General features: G+C 39.0%; 1 protein-coding gene across 1 annotated transcript in view; it reads right to left on the bottom strand.

The window, feature by feature from the left end:
• SLC49A4 (solute carrier family 49 member 4) overlaps positions 1-19726 on the bottom strand; it is an 82560-nt gene that overhangs the window by 52652 nt on the left and 10182 nt on the right. Inside the window, exon 2 of the mRNA XM_007985597.3 lies at positions 17664-17757. Within this exon, the coding sequence (XP_007983788.3) occupies positions 17664-17757 (94 nt within the window). The remainder of the gene's footprint in view (positions 1-17663; positions 17758-19726) is intronic.

Raw genomic sequence — 19726 nt, 5'->3', positions numbered from 1 at the left:
TCCAGCAATAACATCATTAAGTGGTTTTAATCATTACCTGTGATGGCACAACAATGAGACAGTGTGTGATGGTTCATAAAGTAACTGCTTTGATACTTGATACTTTTTATGAGGTATTAGACTCGTGTCAACTAGAAGAAGACTTGGAATGAGTAAACTTTACTATGTTTAAAAATGTTAAGGGTAGAACAAGAACATGGAAGAAATAAATAAAAAACAAACAAACAAAAAGACTGATTAGAAAGCAGGACTCCTGGCTGGGCACAGTGGCTTATGCCTGTAACCCCAGCATTCTGGGAGGCCGAGGTGGGTGGATCACTTGAGGCCAGGAGTTCAAGACCAGCCTGGCCAACATGACAAAACCCCACCTCCTCTAAAAATACAAAAATTAGCTGGGTGTGGTGACGCATGCCTGTAATCCCAGCTATTCAGGAGGCTGAGGCATGAGAATCGCTTGAGCCTGGGAGGCAGAGGTTGCACTGAGCCAAGATTGTGCCACTGCACTACAGCCTGGGCAACAGAGCGAGACTCTGTCTTAAAAAAAAAAAAAAAAAGAAAAAAAAGAGAAAAAAAGGAAAGGAAAGGAGAGGAGAGGAGAGGAGAAGAAAGGAAGGAAGAAAGGGAGGGAGGGAGGGAGGAAGGGAAGGGGAGAAGGAAAGGAGGAAGAGAGGGAGAGAAGGGAAAGAAAGAAAGAAAAAGAAAGAAAGAAAGAAAAGAGAAAGAAAGGAAGGAAGGAAGGAAAGAAGGAAGGGAAAAAACGAAAAGAAAGAAAAAGAAAAGGAAAAGAAAGAAAGAAAAGAAAGAAAGAAGGAAAAGAAGGAAGGAAGGAAGGAAGGAAGGAAGGAAGGAAGGAAGGAAGGAAGGAAGGAAGGAAGGAAGGAAGGGAGGGAAGCTCCTCATAGTTAAGGAATAAAACTCAAATTATTCCCATGGCTGAACTCTTTGATACCTCTCAGTGGAATCACAAATAGACTATTATCCAAGCAGCAAATCTAAGAGTCAGAGAATGTGTGAGTTTCAGATAATTTAAGGGCCATCCAAGTCCAGTTTACTCGACTCTTAGACCAGAACATTTCTCACTACGACACAGCACGTGTTAAAGTAGTATCCAAAGAAGGAATAGCACCAGGGACACTTCAGATGGGTTCTTGGTTTAAAGGTCCTTGAACTTGGGAGGCCAATCTAGGGCATATAGGTTATAGTTAAAAATCATCTCAGGAATTAAAACAAGCTTATGTGGTGTTGTAAAGTTACTCCAATTTTAGATAATTACATGCTTTTGCATTAAAAGTCATCATACACCACTCTTCATAAACAAGCTCAGTAGGAGAACTAGTTAGCCTCTGAATTCATGAGAAACCTGGCAGGGAAACCCAGTCCCACTCCTCCCAGCACTTTGTAGTTTTCCAGAACTCAGTCCTGCTCCTTCTGACACTTATATCCTAGCATCCCTCAGGGTTCAGCAGTTTCTAATGTGTTACAACTGGTCATAAGCACTGTTGTACTGGGGACTGTGATGTTACAGTAATCTGTAGTATCAAGATTTTCATGTTTGCCTGACACTATTTTCTACCACCTATCATTAACAAACCCCATTTTATGAAATAAATTCATAAAAAGATATTTAAAAATAAAATTCTGCTTTATATATTAAGTCTAATTTTTCCATTTAATAGGAATGCAAAATTAGAGATATATTTTTTTCTGGAAAAATACTGACCCTAAGACATCATAAAATCACATGAACATTACCATAACCTCTTTAAAATGATAATAAAGGAAATAATATAATTATAAAATGTTAACTATGCATTTATTACTGAAGTCAACAAACATATACTGAGCAGTCACCATGTGTTGGGTAGGCACTGTGATAGGCAAATGAGAATGTAAAATTAAAAAGCTAAAGCCCTTGCCCTTAAGAATCCCTAAAAGCAGGTGAAGGATCACTTACCAGCACTGTAGCAGGAATATAAAGAAAAAGAAGGCAATGGTTTGGCCTGCCCCTATGCTTATGTTGCCTATGACGAGAATACAGACAGAGGTCTCTGCATGTCCTTCTTCTCTTCTGACCTCTGGCCCTGGTCTATATATCAGGGCTTTGCATATATACATGTGGAGCTGAAGGTCCAAACTCCATCTAAGCTCCATCTATCCCCTCCAAATAGCTGCCCCTTAGCTATCCCTTAGGCCTAGGAAGTACACAGCAGGGACGCAGCCTACTCTTGGAAGAGCAGGCCTGGGAAAGAGGCTTGTTGTAAGGACTGTTTTTGGGGTCCTGTGTAGCTAGTGCATAAGATTAGAGGGTGGAGGCCAGGGTGTGCACATCCCCTTGGCCCTATGAAATCCTTAGCCCCACATGGAAGGGCAAGGCTGAAAGCCAGAATGGGACACCCTCAGGCATGAAGTCCAGGACAGGGACTCTATGGCATGGTTTAAAGTGGTACTGGCAACACAGTGGGGAGGTGGAGGACGGATGGTCTGGTGAACCGTCAAGGTAATATAATAGATATGGCCAGGCGAGGGGGTGGATACTGGTGAGGAGGGCACCCACAACTCTGTACAAACATCCAATATGTGGCTAATATAGGCCAGAAGCTAAGAAAAGCAGTCTGAGCTGAGAAATACAAGTTCGAGGTGGATTTGGTTGGGGAACAAACACTGGAGAATAACAATATTTTAAAAATAGAGGAATGGGAGTCGAGCAAGATGATTGAGAAGGAGCCATTATAAGGCAGAAAAAAAGGAAAAGAGGAAAGACTGGTATCACAGCAACTAAGGAGAGATGAATTCCAAGAACATAAGAGTAAGTGGTCAACAACATCACATCAAAAGAAAGATCGTTTATAATAACTAAAATGTAACCACTGGATTCAGCAAAGAGGAGGTCATTTGCAGTCTGAGGAGAAGCAGTTTCAGTGGAGTGTTCAGCATGGAAGTCAGACTCATGAGGAAATAGAAACCTAGATTTAGACTATTTCTAGAAGAAACAGATGTAGGAATAAAAATTAGGTATATAAGCTTAGCAAAGTGAACTGAAAAGAAAAAACATCCAGCTTAAATGAACAGTCTGAACTAAAAAGTCTCAACACTTTCACACATTAAAAGATAAAATGCAACTCACGATTATCCTAATGCTTTCTAAGCACTTACGAAAGAAGCTGGCTTTCAGAAACTAATACCTATTGATCTGGGCTGACTATTAAAAATGACAAAGAAAAACAAGAGGAGTGACTCACAATCTTCAGTACAGTGAAGTCAACCACACAGTTTAATATTAATTGTTTATGTCATCATTACATGCCTCAGTTTCGTTTTACTATGTAATAGTTAAGGTCCTTGTAGGTCAGGATCATGGCTGCAGTCCCCACAGGCCTCACTCCCATAGCGCTAAGGCAGTGTGGATGCTCTCGGGAACTCACAGACTGAGCTCAGCACAGGGACATGCAGTCACTGAAACACGCAACTAAACTGCGTTTCCAAAACCACACACAGTTATCCAAACGCACACGTCAGATCAGTGCTGTTGATAAATTTTAACAAGTTTAAATTCAGTAATACACACAAAAAAAGATGACTAAGACATATTCTCAAAATAAAGCTTTAAAAAAAAAAGATGTTTTAGGGTGTTTTAAAAGCAAGGCCAACGTGACATGACTGTCTCAAGCACAGTGGACTTGGGAAGGGTAGGCAGAAGTTAGGAGCGTGAGGAGGCAGCTTCGTCTTCTGGGCGATAAGCTCTGGAGCAGAAAGGCAGTTGTGCGGAAATGGACTTGTTAGTTTACGGGGTCTGACTCTGGCTTCCTTATCTGAAACTCCACATCTGAAGAAAGCACGTGCATCCTCACAGTTAATGCACTGCATTTCTCTTGCACCTCTGCAGGACAAGCTGGGAGAGATCTGTCAGGAGGCAGATGTGTTGCCTCCTCCTTTAGCCCAGTCTCCTCATACTGACTCCTTAACTCTCTCCTGTTTCTCCATCCACATCCCAACCCACGGTCCCCAACTCCCTTTTCTTCCCTCCTCTCTGAAGTCTTTTTCCTTTTCCCTTTTCTCCTTACCTAGCCTCTGTCTTCCTCTGGAGCCTGGCTCATCCTATCCCCACAAGCCAGATGGAAAAGTAGATGAGGGAGGGTGTATTAGTCCATTCTTATGCTGCTGATAAAGATACATCGGAGACTGGGTAATTTATAAAGAAAAAGAGGTTTAATGGACTCAAAGATCCACATGGCTGGGAGGCCTCAGAATCATGGTGGAAAGTGAAGGAGGAATAAAAGCATGTCTTACATGGCGGCAGGCGAGACAGTGTGTGCAGGAGAACTGCCCTTTATAAAACCATCAGATCTTACGAGACTCACTCACTATCACAAGAACAGCAGCATGGGGGTAACCACCCCCATGATTCAATTACCTCCCGCCAGGTCTCTCCCACAACACATGGGGATTATGGGAACTACAGGTCAAGATGAGATTTGGGTGGGGGCACAGTTAAACCATATCAGAGGGGAACTTCTCCTGCATTGGCAGAGCAGGGATGGTGGAGGCGAGGGAGGGAGACCTGGGGCTGCCCACTGGCATCAGTACTGCCGAGACTGCTAGCCTGTGGCAGGACTAGGAGAACACCCAGCTAGGCTCAGCTCTGGGTGCGCTGCAGAGTCCCACTGCCCTCAATTAGGGCTCCTGTCCACAGAGGACAACGCCTGCAGGGGCACATGGGACAGCGCTGGTGCACAGCTGCATTTCTTTTCATATTATTCAACTGACTATAGCTTTTCACACAAATGCCAATAGCTGAAGTGCAAACTGAAGATCTACAGTTCATGTCCTCTAATGTACTTGACATTGTAGCTTGCATTTAATACTCTGGTATCCTAACCTTTTGCTTTCTGATATCCTGGAAGAAATACCTACGATTCCTAAATTATTTCTACTTAAATAATGTGATGTTTTAGAATTAAAATCTTGAGAGTTTATAACTCAACCCCTTCCAGAAAGTTAATAACACATGTAAAATCACATTTCTAATTTTATAACTTTCCTTTCTCTAAAAAGTATGGTGCCCGGGGGGAGCTCCAGTCATACAACTAGCTAGTGGCTCAGCCAGAACTAGAAATCGAAATTATAGCTAATTTCATCAGTCCACAAATCTCTGCTCTCTCACATGATCCCATTCTGAAGGTTCTCTGTTAATAATAATAATAAAAAAAATTACTGATTGTTAAGAAAACCCAATGTTCTTAAATCCAAAGGCACACAGTACAGAATATTTTTATTCTGTTCATAAACCTACTTTATAAACCTCTAGTTTATTATGACTAACATTGTTGCTAACATTCAAGTTGGCTTTTTAGAAATCCGGCAGATACTTCCTCAGTGCTATTCTAGTATTCAGAATTTAAATTCTATATATTTTTAATATGAAGTAATTTAGAATACATAAAAATACCTCCAAAACTCAATATGTCAATAGTTCAGAAACTTTCTCCCAATTCCTAATTATGCCATATCAAAATCAACTCTTAGGTTATATTCTTTTAAAAAAAAAAAAAGCCTTTAAAAAAAAGTCATGTTTACAGGATTTTTTTGATGTTGAAAATGGCAAAAGTGCTGGAAATAGTTTTCCTTTATTTAGCCCAAGAAAAGGTGGGCAATAAAAAGGGTTTGAAATGTTATGAATCACCTACAGGAAAAAGGAAGACACGAAAAGAGAAATAGATGTGGTGGTGGAAAAGTAATGAGCCTTCCAAAAACTTTGGTATCACAGCCTGTTTTCTTTCATAAAAATCTATTTTATTTTGGTATCTTTATTAATTTTGGTCAATAATGATTCAATTAAAAATACCTACTGAGTATCTGCTATGGTCAAGGCACCTGCAGCTAGGCACTAAAGGGAATATGAAGATGAGTATTACAGACTTGGCCCTAAAGAAGCTTTTAATATCTTATCAAATACCAGCTATAGAAAATACATTAAAAACACAGTGAAAATAATATTAGATTAGCTATCACAGGGCTTAGCTTCTAGTCTTAGCTAAATTAATTAACCATATAATCTTTAGAAAATCATATTCTCTTTCTGTTTCAATTTCTCCAAAGATACTTTCTGTCTCACAGGATTTTTTTTTTTTAGGCAGGGTCTTGCTCTGTCTCCCAGGCTGGACTGCAGTGGTGTGAAGGCAGCTCACTGCAGCCTCGACCTCCAGGCTCAAGTGATCCTCCCACTTCAGCCTCTCAAGTAGCTAGGATGAAAGGCATGTACTACCACACCCAACTAATTTTTAAATTTTTTGTAAAGACAGGGTCTTGCTATGTTACCCAGGCTAGTCGTCCTGGCCTCAAGTGATCCTCCTGCTTTGGCCTCCCAAAGTGCTAGGATTACAGGCATGAGCTACCGAGGCTGGCCTCTCACAAGGTTTTTTTTTTTTTTTTTTTTTTGAGATGGAATCTCACTCACTGTATTGCCCAGCTGGAGTGCAGTGGTGTGATTTCAGCTCACTGCAACCTCTGTCTCCTGCATTCAAATTATTCTCCTGCCTCACCTCCTGAGTAGCTGGGACTACAGGCACATGCCACTACACCCGACTAATTTTTGTATTTTTAGTACAGATGGGGTTTCACCATGTTAGCCAGCTGCTCTTGAACTCCTGGCCTCAAGCAATCTGCCTACCTCAACCTTCCAAAGTGCTGAGATTACAAGTGTGAGCCACCAAGCCCAGTTTCTCTCACAATATTTTTATTAAGATCATATACAATAATCTCTCAGCAATGCAAAGGGGAAAAATGGCCTTAGTACTGGTCTGAGAGATGTCTACTTCCCCTCATTTTGTTTCATTCCTTGTTTCTTGTCACACAACTTTTATTTTGCCTTTTTGTTTAAAAGTATATATTAATACACATTCATAGTAGAAAATTTTGAAAAGAAATGCATAAAGAAGAAAAAAAAATCATCTATAAACTGAATACCCCAAGTCAGACAACCACTACTAATATTTTGATTTTCCAGTCTTTTCTTCTTTCAGTTTTTTCCCTAATGCATCTCTCTCATGCCCTCGATCAATCAATACTTAATCATACATAGGTAACCACAGATATCATACTGAATATACAGCCTATGCACTGAATCATTTTATAGTCTATCAAGCGTTTTCTCATTTCATCATTCTTTATAATAACTGTTAATGGTTTTGTGATATTGTATTATACAGATATATAAAATCTCATTTAACCATTTTCCTAATGTTGGATAGCTGTTTCCAACAACTTATTTGCGAATACTGATAAAGCTGGTGTGAAAATCTTTGTATGTGAATATTAGCTACTTTCCAAATTATTTCTTTAGGGTAAGTTAAAATGTATGAACACTCTAGATCTTAGGAAATATACTCGCAAACTGTTTTTCAGGAGGGTTAGCAGTAATTTACATTCCCATCAGTAGTAGCTGACAGTGTCCGCTTCATCAGCATAGAGTATCACTATTTAAAAATACAAGCACACTGGGCGAGGTGGTGCACACCTGTAATCCCAGCACTTTGGGAAGCCAGGGCAGGTGGATCGTTTGAGCTCAGCCTGAGCAATATAGTGAAACCCTGTCTTCACAAAAAATAAAAAAATTAGCTGAGTATGGTGGCACATGCCTGTAGTTCCAGGTACTTGTGAAGCTCAGGTAGGAGGACTGCTTGAGCCCAGGGATCAAGGCTGCAGTGAGCCACAATTGCCTGGGCAACAGAATGAGACCCTGTCTCAAACAAACAAACAAACAAACAAAAAATAAATAATACACACACACACACAAACACACACACACAGTCTCTCTCACACACACACACGTAAAACTTGGTGATTAGTTTCCTATTCCTGTTATAACAAATTACCACAAACTTAGTGGTTAAAATGATACAAATGCATCATCTTACAGTTCTATAAATCAGAAGTCCAACATGGGACTCCAGGGCTAAAATCAAGGTGTTCGCAGGGCTGGGCTCCTTTCGAAAGGCTCTGGAAGAGAATCTGTTTCCCTGCCTTTTCCAGCTTATAGTGGCCGCCCGCATTTGTTGGCTTAAGGCCCCCTTCCTCTGTTTTCAAAAGCAGCAACTGCAGTTGCTGGAAAAGGCAAGGAAACATTTCTCCGACTTCTTCTTCCTCGCATCTATCAGCCTTTCTCTTTATGATTTTCCTTTATTTTCATGTTCGAAAAAAATATCTTTCCCATGTGGAGATCAAATAAATAGCCCCATATATTGTTTCTCAGCTAAATATGTAATCATTTCATTTATTTGAATTTATTTTGATACATCATATGACACGAGGATACAAAATGGTCTTTTCCTTCCAAATAGGTAGCCAATTTGCTTGTGGCAGAGATGATTAACTATTACTCCAGCGTCATTCTGTTTTCCTTCTAGTTACAGAGGACCTTAAGTTTTTGCAGGAGTAAAAGTGCCCCTCACAGCTAGCTGGGGCCTTGTTATTACTAAGTTCAGGCCAATGAGACTAGAGCAGGAAGACCTCAAGGTCACCTCCATGAAGAATGAAGACAACTGCTTCCCTGTGCTCTGCTTCTTCCTGTGGGGTGCAATGTGACTACTGTGCTGATGAACTGGCTGTTTACTATACTGCCAAGGTCATCTACCCGGGGAGAAGGTAGCAAGACAGAGGGGACCCAGGTCCCTAGACGACCCTGTAGATCAGAACTGCTACCTGCCCTGGCCTACCTGCTTACTCTGGACTATTAAATAAGAAAGAAATACCGTCTTCTTTGAGCCACGCTATTTTGATATCTCTTCATTACAGCAACCTAACTTGTCCTCCAATTGAGAAATTAGCTCAAGAATTGGGGTGCTGCATTCACAAAGGCACAAGATATTGGCACTGACTTAGTGGTCAGGCTGTAGGCAGAAAAGGCAGATGACCTGTGGCAGCAGCAATACCACTGCTTGTGATGACCTGGGATTGGCTGGAAAAAAATCAGAACATTACTCTGTGTTTCCTGCACCTTACTGAGTTTAGGATGGCACAAGAGAGATATAAAGAATTAGCTGGTTTGCAAGCAGAGATGGAACGGACGAGAGCTCTGCTAAGACAGTTTCTCTGCCCGAGGCCTGCAATATAAATTTAATGAGAATCCAGAAATTTGAAGCCTCAGGTTGCTTCTGAATCCAAACGGCAGGAAATAAAATGTGCTTCGGAGCCAGTCTAGCAGCAAAAATTAGGTTAAGGGTGTTACCTTTCTTCCCAGGCCTACTTTTTTCAGATGGCATCAAGGTAAGGCTACCACTAAATTGAGAAAATCTGTGATGGGTACCCAAGCTGGTAAAGGAAAGAGGAGATTCAACGGGTATAAGAACCATTAGCAGAAGGAGAAATATTTTGGCATGGCTACAGTTCCATGGAACCTACCTGATGTAAATAGACCAAAAGACTACTAAGCATATAAGGGAAGCGTATTGCCAAGATACTAAAAAACACTTCTACCAAGGTTTAAGACTGCTTGATCCCTAAAGTAATCTTCAGGTTCCCAAATCAGCATCAAGCAGAAGGTGAAATGTCCAACAACCACTTCAGGTGTGGTCACTGGGGATAATGGACAAAAAAGAGCCTTCCAGAGGACAAAGCCAAAGGCCACAAACAATAATCAAAGAAATTACTCTCAGAGAGCCACAAAGATCTGATAGAGCCCAGAGATTCTGGATTCTGAGCTGGATACACTAATTGGACAGGACTTCGAGTCTTCTCCAATGAGGAAGGATGAATGTGTTCTCTGCATGGAAGAGGGGAGTGCATGGACACATGGAGGCATCTGACAGCAGAGACTCCTAACTGTTTCCGCCTATTTATTCTCCCTTTCTTTGTTTTGGTATGGCATCCTTGAGTTTAACTACATACACTGCTGCTGAGCTGCTTTTCCAATCTCTCTTCCAGATCCATGTGGCCAAGTTTTAAGTCTGCAACCAATGAGATATGGCTAGAAACGACAAAAACAGGCCGGGCGTGGGGACCACATCTGTAATCCCAGTACTTTGAGAGGCTGAGGCGGGCAGATTACTTGAGGCCAGGAGTTCGAGACAAGCCTGGCCAACATAATGCAATGCCATCTCTACTAAAAATACAAAAATTAGCAGGGTGTAGTGGCAGGTGCCTGTAATGTAATCCTAGTTACTCAGGAGGCTGAGGCAGGAGAATTGCTTGAACCCGGGAGGTGGAAGTTGCAGTGAGCCAAGATCACGTCGCTGCATTCCAGCCTGGGTGACAGAGTGAGACTCTGTCTCAAAAAAAAAAAAAAAGAAGATGCAGTCACCTGCCTTGGATATCCCACTTCCCCTCCTGTGGGCTGGAATGACAGCCAGATACAGACAATAATATCACCCTAGGAGATGCTGGAGCAACAACAGAGAAGGGACTTAGGTCCTGGAAGACCTTGCAAAACAAAGCTGCCTACTTCCCTTGGATAGTCCATTATCATTTGGACCAGGGGTGTCCAATCTTTCAGATTCCCTGGGCCACACTGGAAGAAGAAGAACTGTCTTGGGCCACATGTAAAATATACTAACACTAATGACAGCTGATGAGCTAAAAGAAAAAAAAAAATCACACAAAAAAACTCATAATGTTTTAAGAAAGTTTACAAATTTGTTTTCGGCCACATTCAAAGCCATCCTGGGCAGCATGCATGCCGTGGATTAGGCAAGCTTGTTTTAGATTGTTTCTTGAGAGAAAAATGAACTACTACCTTATTGAGCCTCAATATATTTGGTTTCTTTGTTATACAGCTCAGTCTGTACTTTACTGATACTAACATATACTGTCAATAAATGTTGACGGTTAAACTATAAATTTAAACGATGAAATCTGAGAATCAACAATTGTTAGCCATGTCTACTATGTCCATTTTTCTATTCAATTTTCAAAAATGCTCATGTTACTTATAAGTTATCTATTATATTTGCAACACCATTTTTCCTAGTTTGCATTTTAATTTTATAATGTTTTGAAGCATAAAGCTGCAAAATGTTGTTAAAATGTTAGCCTAACTCTAACCCAAAAACCTTTTCCCTTTGTGATTTGTGTGTTTGTTTGTTTGTTTGTTTTTGTTTTTGAGACAGGGTCTTGCTCTGTGGTCCAGGCTAGAGTGCAGTGGCGTAATCTCGGCTCACTGTAACCTCCACCTCCCAGGTTCAAGTGATTCTCATGCCTCAGTCTCCTGAGTAGCTGGGATTACAGGCATGCACCATGCCTGGGTAATTTTTGTATTTTTAGTAAAGACTGGGTTTCACTATGTTGGCCAGGCTGGTCTGAAACTCCTGACCTCAGATAAGTCTGCCTCGACCTCTCAAAGTACTGGGATTACAGGCATGAGCCACCACACCCTGCCTTTATAAATCTTTTTACTACCTTTTTTTCCCTGCTAAGTGCTTATCATGACTGATCATCTTTTCTTATCAATCTTTCTTATGTGAAGTCCATCTGACCACTATGCAGAAATACAGTCATGAGTTTTACTTGCCTTGAGTTGTCTGCAGTTTTAAGAGTCAAATTAAGGCAAATAGACTTATTAGAGGCTAATTCTTAATATGCTTTAAAATAAGACATTAAGTGTATTGTGTGATTATATTTTAGGATGGACAAGCACAAAGCTATTTGTTTAATCAATTATTATTTAAAGTGAAGATGGGAGGTAGTTCTCAAATTTAAATGAGTATAAGACTAGGGAACTAGGAAAGTAGTTGTCAAATTTAAATGAGCATAAGACTAATTAAAAGAGCTTGTTAAAACTGCTCATTCTCAGGGTTCACTCAAAAGCCTAACTCAGTGGGACTGGGTTGGGGCCCAGGGATCTGTATTTTAATAAGCAGGTAGTCTGTGAATTATATTTTAGAAGACACTGATATATGGGAATCTGAATCTTCTGTATTTTACTGGAAAGAGTCTTAGTTGTTAAATCTACCAATTGCTCCTTTTTACATCAAAAGATTCACATTTCTATGCTGGGGAAATTTATATATAACCCTTCCTTCTCTTTACTTTTCTCATTACTAAAGCTCTAAGGTGGTGATTTTAGTTTTACTTAGCTAGTGCTTTCAGTTAAAAAGGTAATATAGGATGGGTACAGTGGCTCACACCTGTAGTCCCAGCACTTTGGGAGGCTGAGTTGGGAGGATCACTTGAGCCCACAGTTTGAGACCAACCTGGGCAAAATAGTGGGACTTTGTCTCTACAAAAAATTTAAAAATTAGCCAGGCGTGATGGCACATACCTGTACTACCAGCTATGTGGGAGGCTGAGGCAGGAAGATCCCTTGAGCCTAGGAGTTTGAGGCTGCAATAAGCTATGATCATACCACCACACTCCAGCCTGGGCAACAGAGTGTCTCCAAAAAAAAAAAAAAAAAAGGTAATATATGCACATGGTAAAAATATTCCCAAAAGTAGTAAAAAATAAAAAGTAAATGTCCTTTCCTCAGACTTCTATTCCTCAGATGCTTTCCCCCGAAAAAAACCAATGATACCCTTCCCATTTTTTTCTAAGTAAGAACATGTTAAACATAATATTCTAAAGTTTGCCTTTTAACTCAACAATATATTTTGGAGATATTTTCATATGAGCACTCACAGGACTTTTACTTCCTTTTCACAGTGCAATATGATTCCATGATATACTGCATCATAGTCAGTCCTTTGCTGAAGGCATCTGGGTTACAGCCAGCCTTCTGCTATTACAAGCAAAGCTGCACAAACATGGTAATTCTTGCAAATTCATAGAGCTTTATATGTGGGCTAATTTTCCGTAAGTGCAAATATAGGTGTAGGTTAAAGGACATGTATATTTGAATCTGGTAAATACTGCCAAAGTGCCCTCCAAATAGAATGATGTCCCAAACTGCTCACACATCAGCAGTGCCTGTTTTTCCCCACATCTCAGGCATAGCACATTATGAATTTGTTTTCATCTTTGCCAGTAAATAGACATTTGTCTGCTATTTTAATTTTCATGTATTTAATTACAATGAAAGTTGAATATTCTCCTGAGTTCTCTCAAGTTCTCAAGAAAGAACTCTCTTGAACTTCTCTTGAGTTCATGCCATTTATATTTCGACTTCTGTAATTGCTTGCTCATATCTATTACCTATTTTCCTCTTGAGTTGCTATTTTTCTTACTGATTTCAAAGAACTAAGGAATTACTCATTTGTCTTATTGTTGCAAATATTTCCCAGTTAACTTATCTTTTGACTTTGTTTCGCAGTATATTCAATCATAAAGATAATCTAAATTTTTACATAGTCAAATGTATCAAGGATTTTTTTTATGGCTTCTGGGATTTGTGTCTTAATTGGAAGGCCCGCTCTACCCTCAGATTCTGTAAAACAGTCATGCTCTAATACTTTTATGATTCATTATTTACATGTAAGTCTTTGATCCAACTGGGATTTACTAAGTGGTAAGGCAGGGAGATCTAGGTTCTTTTTCCTATTTATTCATACAGCTAAGCAGCTGTCACAAAATCATTCACGAAACAATTCACCTTTTCTGTTAGGGTCATTTTAAACATAATCCTGTCAGCTGCAAATAATTTCACAATGGAAATCACGTCTGTAATCCCAGCACTTTGGGAGGCCAAGGCAGGTGGATCACGAGGTCAGGAGATCGAGGCCATCCTGGCTAACACAGTGAAACCCCGTCTCCACTAATAATACAAAAAAATTAGCAGGTGTGGTGGTGGGCGCCTGTAGTCCCAGCTACTCAGGAAGCTGAGGCAGGAGAAGTGCTTGAACCTTGGAGGCGGAGGTTGCAGTAAGCCGAGATCGCGCCACTGCACTCTAGTCTGGGCGACAGAGCAAGACTCCATCTCAAAAAAAAAAAAAAGAATTTCATAGTGGAGTGTATTTCTAGAAAGTCTATGTTTACTAGAACCAAACTATTTAATACATGCTGGTAAACATTAAGTATTGTTAATATTAATGAAAATTACACTGAATTGAAAGATAATGTGGTGTGTATTGGCACATGTTTACCTGTGTAATAAACCTGCACATCCTGCACACGTAACCCGGAACTAAATAAAATTTAAAAATATACATGGCATGTGTTATGGGAATCACTGGATATACCTATGATTAAGAGTAGATATAACTTACTATAAGTTCACCCTCCAGAAGTCCTTACGTTGTTTACTGGGAAAGCAATATAATATTTCACACCATAGAGTAAGCGCTCATTGCAATAGAGTGATGGCATTTACAATTTTTTGGGGTATTATTTGGCTCCAGATCATAGAAGAAAAAATGCTTTATAATTTGTTATTCCAAGTTCCTTATTTACCTAAGAGAAACGTGGGAAAATAATTTTTTTCCTGAATTTTCATCGGTACTATGCAAATAAAAGAAATACTGATACTATATATAAGTAGAACACCATTAGGAAGAGCTTGTCAGAATGCTGCTATTCTCATGTCTTGATACTTAAGGGAGCTAAGACACAGGAAGTCAAGGGTGCAGGGGAGCCATTCCAAAAGGCTGGGTCAGAAGCTCAAAAAGTTCTGAGTGAAACAAGGCCACAAAAACACAGACTTCTAAATGCTTGTTTCAACACTGGCGGAGACTGAAGCTTAAAAGTGATGGTTACAGACTCGATTTGTTGAAAATACACGTTCCAAGTGTAGCATTTTCATTTTAACAGCTGCATCATGCATTGTTAATAATACTGCTTAAAAGAAATGCTTAAAGACTACAAAACGAAGTCTTATTTCAAGGGGTTAATACTCCTGTAGTCTTTATAGATGAATGCCTAAGATTGAAAAATCAATTTATACACTCTTTTTATGAAAGATTCAATCTCTGAACTTTTTATTTCTACTTCTTACCTGTTCTACATTTGCTTACATTTCTTTATGAATTGTTTCTTTTTCATACCACCTTCTCCAACAAGATGGACAGTCAACTCTATCATTCCCAGAATTTTATATCTGGAAAGGATATAAAGGGATATGAGACTGGAGACAAGTAATAGTATGCATGGCCCAAAACAGAAGAAAAGCTAGCAAAAATAATAGGCATTTTTTTTGAGATGGGGTCTTGCTATGTTGCCCAGGCTGCTCTCAAACTCTAGGCACAAGAGATCCACCTGCCTCAGCCTCTCAAAGTGCTGGGATTACAGGTGTGGGTCACTGCACCTGGCCTTAATAGGCATTTTAAAAGAAAGCAGTGTTGAATTTAAGCTTACATGAAAATTTGTACTTAAAATCTGTGGATGCTTGAAAAAATACACCTCTGCGTGTTTGAAAAATTAAGAGCATCTCAAATACAATAATGAGACTTGTGTTAAAATCTAACTCAGAAGGATGGAAAATTATGACTAGCTTTCCATAGAAACCAAATGACTGTACTATCTCCCTTTTAAAATATGAACCCTTGTACCCTAAATTTTCTAGAAAGAGAACACATTTTGAAAATTCAAAACTGAACATTTATTTTGAAACTGAAAATTTCTGTTCCAAAAGAAAGTCAACATCTTGTCCCTGAAATCCACTCTCCCCCACTTCTATGTTCCCCATCTGTTAATGGAATCGCCAATTTCAGAGTCTCTCGAGTGAAACTTCCAGCATATCACTCCCATCTCTTTTTCTCACATTTCCCCTCAGGTCTGTGCCACCCTTTCCATTCCCCCAACTTCCCACAGCATGGAATCATTCTGGACTCCTTTCTCTTACTCCCCATATCTGGTCTATCAGCAAATGGACCAGAATATAATTATATTTTGAATATTCAAGATGATCAGAATGTGACCACTTCTCACCACTCCCACTACCACTACTATGGTCCAAGCCACCATCATCTCTCACCTGGTTTATTGTACTCGTTTCCCAACTTTCCTTACTCATGCCCATGACCTCAAGCTTCAGTCCATTCTCAGTGGAGCAGCCAAACACCATGGCACTCTCAGCTCAAAACCTCCAAAGGTTTCCTAGCTCAGAAAAAGCTGAGGAGATGACGTGCTCTTAAAGAATCTGGTCCCACAATCCCACTACCACCCCATAACTGCTCTGACCTCATTTGCTACCTGCTCTTCCCATGCCACACCAGTCTCCCTGCCAGGCATCCCTGTCCTTCTTCTGCCCTGAATTCTTGCGGTTCTCTCTGCATATAACACTTGATTCCTAGATACTGCATCATCCATTACTTTCGTCATGTTTTTATCCCAAAAGGTGATCTTCCCAGTTAGGTTTTTCTTTCTGAAATCTCACCATCCTTTCTTTGCCTTTTCATATCTTTCTTTCCTATTTTACCCTCCCTGGCACATACTATATATTTTACTTATTTATCTAGTTTATTGCTGGTTTCCCTGAGTGGAACGAAACTACATCACATACACAGTATGTAATGTAATGTACATTACATAGTAAATTACTACGTACCATGTAAATGTACTATGTACTATGTAAAGTACTATGTACTTTACTACATTACATAGTAACTTTTATCTGCTTTGTCTTCTGTCATATTCCCAATGACCACAAGAGAGGTTGGCACATAGTAGAAGCTCAGTGAATTCTGTTGAATGAATGAATGACCTAATAAATGAACCAACAAAAGAATGACTACAGCTTGGGGTCCCACTGTATCATTCCAGGTCTTCTGCCAGCAATCTCTACCCCTTATAATCAATCCAACATGTCTCAATCCATAGTGAATATAACACAGATCTGAAACTAGCGCTCCTCTGATTAAGAGCCTAAGGGGCTTCCCACTATCCAGTGAGTAAAGTACACTGTTAATAACATAGGATGGCATCGAGACTCTTTAGAATCAAAATATCACCTTCTAACCTCATCTCTTTATATCCCATTTTTACACCTTAATCTGTAGGCCAGTACCTCTCAAACTTGAGTAATTTATGGGTCCTTCTGAAAGGGAAAAAATTTCTCAATGACTCTCAAGGTCACATTCAAGGACGTCAGTCTGGGAAACACTAATTTAAGAAATTGGCATCCTGGTCAACAAAAACATCTTTTTATTGCAGATTATTACTGGTAAAATAATATTGTATTATAACCAATATAAAAACAAAATTTAAAACCTTCGTATACCTTACACTCTCTAAGAATAAATCCATGGTCCCAGTTGCAGAAAGGCTGCTATATACAAATAAGACTACCTATCCACCCCAGAAAAGACCTATGCTTACCTGCCTCCATGGCTTCACTCTTGCTAGTCCCCCATCCTGGAATACCCTTCCTTTGACTATAGTTACCAACATTCTACTCATCATTCAAGGCCAAGTTTAATTACCACCACCTTTTTGGACTCCTCTTTTTGATACCTGCAGCCAAAACTTCTACTAGTCTCTTGGGGCAATTTTGTATTTCTTCTGTAGCATTAACTACACTATTATATAAATAGTATGTTATACTATTATACTTACAAATGGTATGTTATACTATTATTTTCTCATGATAATTGTTCCTGAATAATATGAAGATTAACTTGCCCTTTTTATTTCCACAACAACCAGTATAGCGTCTTCCATATGACAATAAATGTCAATTAAATTAATCATCATATAAGGTAAAAAAATAAATGCTTCTATAAATATGACCCTTTACTGATCTTCTTAAAAATGTATACACAAAATAAAATGAAAAATGAGGGAGACATGTTATTGACAGGATTTACCTTCTTTTAAGCATTAAGTCTGATACAGGTATGCATCTTAGACCAGTTCCCAAAACCATAAGGAAGGATGTCAGGAGCACAGTTATCCGGAGACCTAAAATGAAAAGAAAAACATTGGAATTACCTTGATTTTCTCCTAAGTCCACTGTTAAAAATAAAGATTACTTTTAGTCAATCATACTGACATTATATGCTAATATTATGGCTTTTCTGTATAACTTTAAAAATGGGGGGAAAAAAAGACGACGAACCGTACATGCTGAAAATGAAATGATGGGCTGGGCATGGTAGCTTATGCCTGCAATCCTCCTTGCACTTTGGGAGGCCCAGGTGGGCAAATCACCTGAGCTCAGGAGTTTGAGGCCAGCCTGGGTAACATGGTAAAACTGTCTCTACTAAAAATAAAAAAAAATTAGCTGTTTGTGGTGGCACACACTTGTAATCCCAGCTACTTGGGAGACTGAGGCATGAGAATTGCTTGAACCTGGGAGGCAGAGGCTACAGTGAGCTGAGATCACACCATTTCACTCCAACCTGGGTGACAGAGTGAGACTCTGTGTCCAAAAAAAGAAAAAAGAAAATGAGATGATTCTAACTTTAATGGAAAACAGGAATGTTCATATCAAAGACGGAGGAAGAAGTTCTATTAAGTTTAATTTTTCAAAAGGAATGTCTAAAACGTTCCATTCAGATATAATACTTAAAAATATGGCAAATAATTTTAAAAGACTAGATATTTTAGTTTTATATCTCTAATAGAAAAATTTGAATTTTCAAATGTAAGCTGCTAATAAAAAAAACTCTTAACTGTCCCTAAAAAGTATTTTAAGGTGATAGATGGTAGCTTTAAGATTTCTCAAAAATGACAACTAGGGAACTACATATTTTATAATCAGAACAAGCTAATGCTTGTTAAAGGGTCATAGGAAGTGGTCTTCTCTGATTATCAATATAATCACAGTCTTTATTTTTTCTTGATTTATCTGACGGTTTTCATTATAAAATAATGCTTAATAATGTTAAAAAATCATGGCTTAGGACTTTAGAAGACAACGTGGATCAGATAGTTTTTTCCCATTATATTCCAAACACAACAATTACTTTGAAAATGTATGTCAGTGGTTGTTCACACAGAGGGCAAAAGATACAAATATAAAAATAAGATAATCAGAAAGAGACACAATATTTTAGCTATGGCACAATAATCTAACAGAACTCTTTCTTCCTATTGTTGGAATGCTACACCTCTGTTAATACTAAATTAACATATCTTACTGTTTGTGGCAGTCACATCATATAGGTGGTTCACACTAAGTCTATGGCAAAGCTGGCCACATTGCTTCAAATTTTTCCCAAATCCAACATCACCTCGAAACCATTTCACACAGAGAACAGACATAAACTGATTAATGTAATATTTCTTTTCTTCCCAGGGCTCTCTCTCTCTCTTTTGGCAGAGGGTACATGGTTAAATGTTTGGTTTTCAAAGAGCTACTCTGCTTGAAGGAAATTGAAAGTCAACAAGACTATAATTATGCAGATCAAACATAGCAAAGAAAATAAACTTGAGATCCAGATCAGGCATACACGCTATGTTAAGGATAATTTGTGATATGAACTGAATTACTTTATAATATTCTTATATAATCTGAATATGATTAATACAATTTACCAGAAGGAATACCATAGGGAACTGTGTTTCTTGGTAACAAGTAATGCATACATACTGCTCATTTACTGCTTCTACTAACAGAATACAGACTTTAAAAATCACATTACAGCCACAGGAAACAGAGTACAATTAATAAAAAGTACATACATGGTCATAAATATCCTAAAATCACAAGATGTTGCTCTTATAAGGATATACTGGGTACCCTACAAGATACTGAATAGAATTTTTATAGGTTGGGGACCGTAAGGCTTACATTCTACATGATACTTATTTTTTTCTAAAGAGTTTGTTTGCAATTAAGGTAAGCAGACACCAAGCAAGCAGTGAGGCACTGTTTATGGCCATATGGTCCAATAATCAGGCTTCCTATTGTTACTGCTAAAGGCTA

Source organism: Chlorocebus sabaeus, chromosome 22 (genome assembly GCF_047675955.1).
Source record: "Chlorocebus sabaeus isolate Y175 chromosome 22, mChlSab1.0.hap1, whole genome shotgun sequence".
NCBI lineage: Eukaryota > Metazoa > Chordata > Mammalia > Primates > Cercopithecidae > Chlorocebus > Chlorocebus sabaeus.
Note: the sequence above shows the minus strand (reverse complement) of the source record. Positions and strands in the feature narration are given on the sequence as shown.